The sequence below is a fragment of the Rhincodon typus genome, chromosome 6, assembly GCF_021869965.1.
Source record: "Rhincodon typus isolate 14 chromosome 6, sRhiTyp1.1, whole genome shotgun sequence".
Taxonomy (NCBI): domain Eukaryota; kingdom Metazoa; phylum Chordata; class Chondrichthyes; order Orectolobiformes; family Rhincodontidae; genus Rhincodon; species Rhincodon typus.
The window spans coordinates 41,621,694-41,633,301 of record NC_063337.1 but is presented as its reverse complement, the minus strand read 5'-3'; the positions used below and the strand labels follow the sequence as shown (position 1 = coordinate 41,633,301).

Below are 11,608 nucleotides of genomic sequence, written 5' to 3'. Positions count from 1 at the left end.
TTCAGCTATAATACTAGCATCAATGTTGAAAATTGCCCAGGTATGTCCTATACACAAAGCATTACAAATCCAAACTGCCAATTACCATTCACTCATTCTATTTTCCATCATCCAGAAAATAATGGAAAAGTTTGTTGACAGTGCCCTCAGTAAGCAATTGCTTAGCAATAATCTGCTAACGCTCAAATTTTTGTTCAACCAGGGTCACCCAGCTACTGGCCTCGTTGTAGCCTTGAATCAAACTTGAACAAAAGGCCTGCACTCTGGCGCGAGTGTCTGTCCTTGACATTAAGGCAACATTTTAATAAGCTAGCAAAGGTTCAGAGGAGATTTACCAGGATTTTGCCGGTATGAAAGGTTTGAATTATAAAGAAAGGCTGGGACTTCTTTCACTGGAATGTAGGAGGTTGAGACGTGACCTTATGGAGCTTTATAAAATCATGAGGGGTATAGATGGGGTTGGTGGTAGGTGTCTTTTCCTTAGAACGGGGGATTTCAAGACTAGGGGGCACATATTTACTTTGAGAGAGATTTAAAACAGACATGAGGGGCAATATTTTTACACAGAGGGTAGTTCGCACATGGAGTGAACCTCCTTAGGAAATGGTGGATGCAGGCATAGTTACAATGTTTAAAAGACACTTAGATAAGTACATAAGTAGGAAAGGTTTGGAGGGATATGGGCCAGGAGCAGGCAGGTGGGACTAGTTTAGTTTGCCATTATGTTTGGCATGACCTGGTTGGACCGAAGGGTCTGTTCCATTCTCTATGACTCTATGACTATGAGTGTTCCTGCCTTCTGAGGAAGAGTTACTCAACCCGCACCGTTACTTCTGGTTTCGCTCCACAGATCCTGCTAGATCTGCTGAGCTTTTCCAGCAACTTTTGTTTTTGTTTATGATTTACAGCATCCACAGCTCTTTTGGTTTTTATCTAGTACAAAGGGAGATAGTTATCATCTACATGCAGGTATTCCTCAGTGTCATAGGTTCAACCATTTTCAGCTGCTTCATCAAAGATGATGAAATTTTCCCTCCATCATAAGGTCACTGTCAACATCTGGGAGGTTACCATTGTTGTCTGGTTCTTCCTTAAAACAAGTTAGACAACTCCAACTGGAAATGTTAATTGCCTAGGTGTCCCACAATACCAAAGTGGTCAAATCACTATGAACACAAGCCAGTACCAATGCAAAACAGTCCCAGCTTTATTAGGAAACAAGTTACAGTAGCTTTTACCACAAAACAATACCATCTCTAATCCTACTCAGCCCCTTAAGCTTACAATACTTCCCGAATCTCATACGCAGCTGCTCTCTCTCCCGATGGTCAGCACGTCTGTGCCTTTTGCCTTGGAGGTCTTCTCAGAAGTTCCAAGAGATCGGTCTGTAGGTGAACCCTGTTTTTATAGCTTTTTGGATGGTTTTCTGGAACTTTCTATAGTTGTAGGCAATCGGGGAGACTCATTTAATAGTTTGTAGCATTCTCAATCATTTGCATAGCTTGCTACTGTTTGTTTCCTTGTGTAGCAGGACCTGGTACCTTCCTGTCGGGGTCCTCCTTTGTTTGGTGGATAAGTTGTTGGGGAATATGTCTGTCCAGGATGACTGTTATCTTTTATATTATGCTAATATCATTGGCACGTTGGTGCTGTGTTTGCAGTGTGTCTGGTGTCTAGGTTTTGTGACTTCAGAGTTTTACTTGGCTAATATAACCACCATCCCTATCTATCTGTGTAGCTGCTAATCCATTGACTAGGAACTGAGCTGGACTAGCCATAAAGAACACTGTGGCTAAAGAGCAAGGGTTTCCATGGCTAGCAACTCACCTCCTGTTTCCCCAATACCTGTTTACCATTTACAAGGAACAAATGAGCAGTGTGATGGGATACGCTGTGCTTGCCTTGTTAAGTGTAGCTCCAAAAACACTCAAGAAACCCAACACCATCCAGAACGCCCTCAACGTTCACTCTCACCGCCTCCAGTGCATAGTGGCAGCGGTGTGTGCCATCTATAAGATGCACAAGTAACTGCTTCTCAAGCTGTCCCATTGTCTTAACTGTGGTGAACTCTCAGGTTAAACCACTAGTCGTCTCTCCAATGAGATAGCAGCTCTGAGGGCTGGTAGGAATATGGCGTCTTTACCTTTTAAATTCCGGTCTAGCCAGCGATGCTTACACCCCATTAATGAATAAAAGACAAGTATGAACTCCACATCATTGTAGGAAGATTCAGAGCACGTTAGTAACATGTCCTACATCACTTGGTCACACTCAACCTTATGGAGTATGCAAAAAGCCGCGTTTATTATTCTCTTTAATATGTCGTTACATTTTAAATCTGAATGAGAGACTGGCACTACGTGCAAAAAAACCCTCCAATGTAGCTGCAGGAATCCTGACATTCTGATCGTATGCCAAGGGCGCAGTGTTGCTACAAGTAGGATAGGCAGCGCCCCTTTGCCAGGACTTTCTATTTGTCTTCAATGAGCCAGTGCCCTAACGTCACATCCGGTAGGAATAAGAGCTTCCAGTCTTGTCACCATGGTATTGTGAGCTGATTGTCTGCGGTGAGTATCTGTCAGAATGAGCAATATCTATGTCAGTTTGGGATGTGACTTTTCTTTACAATGTAAGTGCCATTTCATCATGGAAAGTATCATGAACGGGAGATGAAGATGGAATCAGTGTGTTGTGGGTTGGGTTTTGGGATACCTTTGGAGGCTGCGGGTAAAATCTCTGGGAAAAGCCACGGTATGTGATACGGATGATGGGGAATTAGGTTGAGCTCAGGAATCAAAACGGCGTGCACAGTGCACCTTGGTGTCTCATCGAAAATATGAAAGCAAAACGTAAATTTTGCGTTCCGCTTAAAGTGGAAGCTACTTTGTGTCTTGTATCGTTTGGTAAATGCAGATTAACCCAGTGTCAGTATCAATGCAGCCAGGTTGGGTGGAGCTTTCCAGCCGTATCAGTACCTTCACTGAGTGGTTTATTCCTGAAAATAGGCTATTCTCGGCTGTGAAGTTGTAATGATTTAAAATCTATTATGTCAATTCAGTTAGTATGGGAAATTCTATTCATTGCAAGATCAACTATCCAAAGAATTACATAAATTTCATTTCGACTACATGAATTGCTCTTATTCTGTATATTATAGGATGAGATGAATCATTTTTCAGGGAATTTATAATTGGGAAGAAGATTCAGTTCCATTTGTGTCATCCCAGTGACAGTACATTAACTATTAAAGGCAAGTGCCAGGCATTGCATTCTGGATGAATGTGATTGGTCAACTACAAGGCTTGAAGTAAAACACACGTTATTCATATGCTTTGGCTAAAACACAACCAAAATAAAGAGGATTGGAATAGCTTAACTCTATTGGAAAATTTAACAATAACAGATTATTTAATTATTAAACAACAACTGTTCTAATACAGTAACATCCCATAAACACGCCCTTGGCAAAGTCAGTAAAATACATTGTCTCACATGCAATTCTAGCACAGGAAGAGAGCCCCAACTTTTAGCTGTAACAGAAAGTCAAAAAAAGAGCTTCTACATCCAGCTTCAAGACACAGTTACTGTTTCTGAAAGCTAAAACTAAAATCCTGGTTCTGTGGGAGTTAGACCCCACCCATTAAGGCTGCTTCTATTGTTCCAACTTTGAAAAAAAAACAACCCAAGGCCTCACAAGCTGTTTACTTTATTGGCTTGAAGCAGTAGGCTCATCACCTCTGTCTCAACCTCTGTTCATTAACAAAAAAGGACAAAATACCCCTCTTAAAGCCATAGTATTGTCACATCCTCATTCAAGATTTCACATGCTCTGCTGCTGACCTTGCTCATGCTTTAAGAACCAAGTTGACCAATCTAACTAGCTGTTGCCTTTTTCAAAAATGGGCTGTGTCACCTGTGTTAATTTGGATAGTTCCATACTTCTGAGCATTGTCATGATTTTATGTTGATTTGGGTTATTAGCGTCAATCTGTGCAGTAAAATGAGTAAAGAAATGTATATCCCCAGATTTTACTCAATGATGAAATCCATTTTGGGTTTCGTAAAGCCAGTCGGCTCATGACCTCATTATAACATAGATGAAAAACACATGACAAAAGAGCTCAATTCCACAGTTGAGGTGAGAGTGACAGCCCTTAACATAAAGACTGCATTTGACCAAGTGTGACATCAACGAGCCCTAGCAAAACTGGAATCAGTGGATGTCAGAGGGAAAACTCTGCTGGTTGGAGTCATACCTGTCACATAGGATGATGATTGTGGTTATTGGAGGTCAGTCATCTCAGCTGTAGGAATTCTCTGCAGGAGTTACTCAGGGTAGTGTCCTAGGCCCAAATATCTTCAGCTACTTTATCAATGATCTTCCTTCCTTCCATCATAAGATTAGAAGTGGGGATGTTCGCTGATGTTTGCACAACATGCAGCACCATTCTCTCTCCTCAGGTACTGAAGCAGTCCGTGTCCAAATGCAACAAGATCTGGACAGAATCCAGGCTTGGGCTGACAAATGGCAAGTAACATTCCCGCCATGCAAATGCCCAGCTCTAACCATCACCAATAAGAGATAATCTAATCACCACACCTTGACTTTCAATGGTGTTACCATCACTGACTTCATAGTCAATTCCTTGAGGTTACCATTGACCAGAAACTCAACTTGACTCACCATATAAACATTGGCTACAAGAGCAGGTCATAGGTTAAGAATACTGCAGTGAGTAACTCATCTCCTGACTCCCTAAAGCCAGTCCACCATCTACAAGGCACAAGTCAGGACAGCGATGGAATTTTCCTCACTTGGTTGGATGAGTGCAATTCCAACAACAGTCAAAAAGCTTGATGCCATCCAGGAAAAGCAGCTTGTTTGATTGACATCACATCCACAAACACGTACTCCCTCCATCACTGGCACTTAGTAGCACCATTGTGTATTATGTACAAAATGCAGTGCAGAAATTCACCAAAGATCAGACAGCATCTTCCAAATGCATAACCACTTCCATGCAGAAGGACAAGGTCAGTAGATATATGGGAACATCACCTGCAAGTTCCCCTGCCAGCCACTCACCTTCCAGACCTCAAAATGTACCACAGTTCCTTCACTGTCGCTGGGTCAAAATCCTGGAATTTCCTCCCTGAGGGCATTTTGGGTTCACCTATACTACATGGACTGCAGTGGTTCAAGAAGGCAGCTTACCACCACTCTCTCAAGGGCAGCTAGGAATGGGCGATAAATGCTGGTTCAGCCAGCAAAACCCATGCCCTAGGAGTGAATAAAAATTTTCTCATGTGTACAAATGAAACCAAGGAAGACAGCATTTTTTGTGAAACGTATGGTTTATGATACACTCAATCCAGAATTGTAAGGTGGCAACATCCAATTCTGCATCGTGATAGAGGCAGTGCATATTGCAAGTGATCCAGTAGGTCACTCAGGACATTTCTGAGTAGTTGGAGTAAACAACAGAGAGTGGGATGGATTCCATTTTAGGAATGCTGATTTTTTTGCTCCCTTTCAGGGAATGGGTCAAGAGCAGTTGGATGGCCCTGAGCTATTAGAATAAATTAATTAGTGTGCAGTTTTGGAGTTTCTGAGCCAATCTTTCAGCCTATTCACCCATTTGATCAAGATCCCTTTGTAATCTTAGAAAATCTTCTTCACTCTCTACTTTGCCACCAATTTTGGTGTTATCCACAAACTATATTCTTGTCCAAATCATTTATTTAAATAACAAAATAAAAAAGGACCCAGAACCAATCCCCGTGAAACACCACTGGTGACAGGTCTCCAGTTCAAGAAACAACCCCCAACCACCACTCGCTGTCACTTGCCTTTAAGCCAATTATGTCTCCAGTTGGCAAACTCACCCTGAATCCTATGTGAGCTGACTTTATTGATTAGTCTACTGTGGTGTTAAATAACTGTGCATGTATTGTAGAATGGATTACTGTTCTAACTAGAATAGTATTGTTGTTTGCTCAAAACTGTGGAATCTTGTGGCTTTATTCTCTTATGGAGTCTCCAGAATCTCACATTTTGTCTACATTAAAAATAAAGTTTAGTGGTCCCTAACCAGATCATAACACAACTCAGCGGCCTCATCTAAGATCATAGTGTAAATTTGCCACTCTGGTGCAGGATCATATTAAAATTTTGGAGATTTCATATCACTCACCATCACATGGTTTTCCTGAACTGCAAAATGTCCATCAATATTCATTAAAATACCTTCTTTCTCTAGCTCCACACATTAGTATTTTATCTTCAGATGTTTATATCACCAGATAAGATATGTTGTTTATTCACGTAGCATTCATCTACAACTTTCTGATTAATTGCTTCATAGATTGAGTACCTGTTGCCAATGCAATGAAGAACTATTCAACAGAAAGTGTTGGTCTGGCAATGGTATTTTTAAGTCTATTTATCCAAGAAGTATGCTTCAAAATATTTAGATGATTGAGCCTTTTATTGCATTAAAAATACACTGCTTAATACTAGCATATTTCTTAAGCATTTCCATGGATCTAAATTATTATTCATAATTTACAGACAACTTTTTAATTGTTTTTTATCCTTTTAGATTCTCCCAGGGTTAAGCCTCTACTCTTCCCTCACCCTTCCACAAGTCACAGAGATGTGAGTGGTCCAAGAAAAGCTTAATTATCTGACTGTTCCTTCACTTTGGGGTGTGGCTGGCATTTGTTCAGTAGTTGACTCTGGAAGCACTCTATGTGGAGCTTTAATGATCATTAATAGGCGATTACTGAAATAAGCAGACATCTTGGAAACTTACTCGTGTTGACAAACTGACAATATTTAAGAGTAGGTTCAATATGCCATAAAGAATTAAGCAAATAAAGTTTTTAAGGTGTTACAATCCCCATAGTAACTAATAGTTTTTTAAAAAAATCTCAAGCTTCAAGTTAATAGCTGAATGGATGACGTTGACAAGATGTCACATTTTAAGGCATGTACAATCAAAATAAAAGCAATCAAATCTAAGCTACACTTTTCTTTAAATTGACGACTTCTAGAAATATTTATTTAACTCTTAAAGACTGGGATTATTTCCTCAGAACATTCAACTGGTTAGCAAGGTTAGATCACAAGGAATCCAGGGAGAGCTAGCCAATTGGCTTGAAGGTAGAAGGCAGAGGGTGGTGGTGGTGGAGGGATGTTTTTCAAACTAGAGGCCTTGTGACCAGTGGTGTGCCGTAATGATCAGTGCTGGGTCTACCACATTTTGTCATTTGTATAAATTATTTGGATGTGAATAAAGGAGGTATGGTTAGTAAGTTTGCAGATGACACCAAAATAGGTGGTGTAGTGGACAGCAAAGAAGGTTATCTCAGAGTACAATGGGACCTTGACCAGATGGGCCAATGGGCCGAGGAATGGCAGATGGAGTGTAATTTGGATAAATTTGAGGTATTGCATTTTGCTAAGACACATCAGGGCAGGACATATACAGTTAATGCTAGAACATGGGGAGTGTTGCCAAACAAAGAAACCTAGGGGTGCAGGTGCCTTGAAAGTGGAGTCGCAGGTAGACGAGGTGGTGAAGAAGGCATTTGGCACGCTTGCCTTTACTAATCAGTGCATTGAGTATAGAAGTTGGGATGTCATGTTGCAGCTGGACAGGACATTGGTTAGGCCACTTTTAGAATATTGCTTTCAATTCTGGTCTCCCTGCTTTTGGGATGATGTAGTTAAACTTGAAAGGGATTAGAAAAGATTTATGAGGATGTTCCTGGGATTGGACGGTTTGAGTTTTGGGAGAAGCTGAATAGGCTGGGGCTATTTTCCCTGGAACATCGGAGGCTGAAATATGACTTTAATAGAGGTTTATAAAATCATGAGGGGCATGGATAGGGTGAATAGCCAAGGTCTTTTTCCCAGAGTAGGGGAAAGATTGAAAAGGCACCCGAGGGGCAACGTTTTCATGCAGAGGGTGGTGCATGTGTGGAATGAGCTGCCAGAGGAAGCAGTGGAGATGGGTACAATTACAACATTTAAAGGCATCTGGATGGGTACATGAGTAGGATGGGTTTAGAGGGATATGGTCCAAATGCTGGCAAATGGGACTAGGTCAGATTGGGATATCTGGTTGGCATGGATGCTTTGGATCGAAGGGTCACTTTCTGTGCTGTTTGAGTATAATTCTGTAATCAGTCTCAAGTGATTCTTAGCTTCAGTGAGTTCACTTCAGTCTTTTCCTTTCCTAAATTGGAAACGTAAAATCCATCATGATCTTTCACAGTGTGAATTTTAGTGGGACTTCCCCCCATCTAGCTAAAACTAGGAAATTTTTCCAGTCTTGTTTTAAATTCTCAGAAATTTGTCTTTTCCACTGAACATGATTTTTCAGTTGCATTTCAACCTCCAGCTACTCTCTTAATTATGGCCCTTGTGTCTTGATAGAGATGTTGTTTAGTTATCCTTTACAGGCCAATTCTGTTTCATTTTGAAACTAAATAGTTTGAAGTGCAGCTGCTTATAACCTGGCAGTCTCAATACTTTTGTAGAACTTTGGAGGTCAGACTAGCCATTGTTAGTGCACAAGTTGCTGCCATTGTTTCTAAACATAAATGCCTTGCATATTCGACCCAGTAAAACAATCTGGGCCCTCTTTAATCTCTTACAATCAAACTGCACAGGCTTGCTATCAGGCAAACTGCAGAGCAGATCATGTGAGCCCCTTATTTTTAATTAAATTAAAGACACAGTCGCAAAACATGGCAATATTGTAAACCTTATAATTGTAACATAGGTCAGACTAAATCAAAACAAAAACAAGAGACCAAACTTTTCTATAATTTTCTTTATATGCTTGTACAAAATCTGGATAATTTATGTAAAACACTTCTATTTTGATACAAAAACAAAGTTGCTGGAAAAGCTCAGCAGGTCTGGCAGCATCTGTGGAGGAGAAAACAGAGTTAACGTTTCGGGTCCGGTGACCCTTCCTCAGAACTGATGGTGGCTGGGAAAACGTCAGTTTAGATGCAGAAAATAGGGAGGTGGATGGGGTAGGGAGTAAACGATAGGATAGGGCCCAAAGAGAGAGAAAGACAGTTAGACAGACAAAGGAGTTGCTAACGATCAGGCTGGGAGGGTGAGTAGTTGTTAATGGGGACTGTTAGTGACTAACAACAGGGGATGTGTAGTGACAGGCTGTGTGGTAACATGGCCTGGTGTGTGGGCTGGGGGGCTGGGACATGGGAGAGTTTAGGCCCTAAAATTATTGAACTCAATATTGAGTCCAGAGTGCTGTAGGGTCCCCAAGCGGAAAATGAGGTGTTGTTCCTCCAGCTTGCGTTGGGATTCACTGGAACACTGTAGCAAGCCGGAGACAGAGATGTTGGCCAGGGAGCAGGGTGGTGCATTGAAGTGGCAGGCAACAGGTAGTTCAGGGTCTTTTTTGTGAGCAGAACATAGATGTTCTGCGAAGCGGTCGTCAAGTCTACGCTTCGTTTCCCCAATGTAGAGGAGACCACATTGTGAGCAGCGAATGCAGTAGACTAGATTCTGGGAAGTGCAGGTGAAGTGCTGCTTCACCTGGAAGGTATGTTTGGGCCCTTGGATACTGGGGAGGGAGGACGTAAATGGGCAGGTGTTGCACCTTCGCCAGTTACAGGGGAAGGTGCCGTAGGGCTGTGGGGAGGTGTTGGGGGTGAAGGAAGTGTGGACCAGGGTGTCCCAAAAGGAACGGTCCCTGCAGAAGGCGGACAAGGGAGGGGAGGGGAACGAAGCGTAGACTTGGGACTGCTTCGCAGAACATCTGCTCGCAAAAAAGACCCTGAACTACCTGTTGCCTGCTACTTCAATGCACCACCCTGCTCCCTGGCCAACATCTGTCTCCGGCTTGCTACAGTGTTCCAGTGAATCCCAACGCAAGCTGGAGGAACAACACCTCATTTTCCACTTGGGGACCCTACAGCCCTCCGGATTCAATATTGAGTTCCATAATTTTAGGGCCTAAACTCTCCCATGTCCCAGCCCCCTACCCCACACACCAGGCCTTGTTACCACATAGCCTGCCACTACACACCCCCTGTTGTTAGTCACTAACAGTCCCCATTAACAACTACTCACCCTCCCAGCCTGATCGTTAGCAACTCCTTTGTCTGTCTAACTGTCTTTCTCTCTCTTTGGGCTCTATCCTATTGTTTACTCCCTACCCCACCCACCTCCCTATTTTCTGCATCTAAACTGACGTCTTCCCAGCCACCATCAGTTCTGAGGAAGGGTCACCGGACCCGAAACGTTAACTCTGTTTTCTCCTCCACAGATGCTGCCAGACCTGCTGAGCTTTTCCAGCACTTTGTTTTTGTTCCTGATTTACAGCATCCGCAGTTCTTTTGGTTTTTACTTCTATTTTGATAACCTTGTTTTCACTAAACAATTTAAACTGTATTCGGCTATTGAAAGTAAGAAATAAATCTTTTGCAAGTGTGTTTGTGAGAAAAATGTACAGAATTTTTTATCTTTGCAGATTTGAGACGTGAGCCAATTCAATCATGGATTCAGTTTCTAGGATTTCTTTCAATGGAATGACTGAAAGAAGGCTAATTTTTATACGGTCTGAGAACCATGGCGAGCAGGTTTTGAATACACTTCAGAACTTCTGGGAGCAAAACATGTTCTTTGACTTCACTATATTTGTCAAAGAAGAAAAGTTTCAATGTCATAGGTGCATTCTGGCTGCATGCAGTGATTTCTTCAGGTACTATCAATGAAATGGGTAGCTTTTAAATATTGTTTCTATTATCGACTGTAAAACAGTATGCATCTCCATATCCCTTTGGTTCAATAGTTTTATAGCAAATATTGTAAGCGAATATATTTTTGTTAACATAATGCGTGAACTGTGGGTTAATCTAGAGTTGCTATAAGCAGCTAACTGAAGTGTGCTGCACTGTCATTGATTTTGGTATAGCAGAATTTCAAACAGATAAAGAAGCTACTCCTGGCTACTTCTGCCCCACTTTGCATTCTCAGTGGTTTTGGATGATGCCTGGAGTTACATAGTTCCTCTCAATGAGAATGGTTTCCATAAGCAGCATCTGCTCCTTAGCGTATAGAAGCTACATCCTTTTTTGCAACCTGCCTTTGTAAAATTGCATACCCAGAGGAATATCAGTTATTCTGTTTACTTAGATTGTTTTCTCACATGACACTACCTTATTATGAATCATCAAAGGGAGCCAAATGCCAAAAGTACAATTGAAAATGCTCAGCAATGAAGTTTATTATCAGTCTACCCTTTACGGGAACATCTAGTTGAAGGAGAAGTGTTTGCCTTGGACTAAAGCATTGCTCTGGCAAATTTGGTTCTGAATGTTTACGGTAAGGTTGGGACTCTGCAGGTCAAATCAGGGAGAAAGTACCACAAAAGTTGGGATTTTCTTTTGAGGTGGATGGGTTCTCTGGGAGTTGGGTTACATGACCTTGGAATGTGTGTGGACGGAAAGTAGCTGTCACCCCTCATTCCTAAAAATCACAATCTCTCTCTCTCTCTCTCTCTGTCTCTCTGTCTCACACACACACACACACACACACACACACACACACACACACACACAC

General features: G+C 41.8%; 1 protein-coding gene across 1 annotated transcript in view; it reads left to right on the top strand.

Annotated features, from left to right (window-relative positions):
• Positions 1 to 2,516: 2,516 nt before the first annotated feature.
• Positions 2,517 to 11,608, top strand: part of kbtbd3 (kelch repeat and BTB (POZ) domain containing 3) — a 27,449-nt gene continuing 18,357 nt past the window's right edge. The window contains exons 1-3 of the mRNA XM_020527168.2: positions 2,517 to 2,567; positions 6,603 to 6,658; positions 10,518 to 10,748. Of these exons, the coding sequence (XP_020382757.1) occupies positions 10,543 to 10,748 (206 nt within the window). The 5' untranslated portion in view covers positions 2,517 to 2,567; positions 6,603 to 6,658; positions 10,518 to 10,542. The remainder of the gene's footprint in view (positions 2,568 to 6,602; positions 6,659 to 10,517; positions 10,749 to 11,608) is intronic.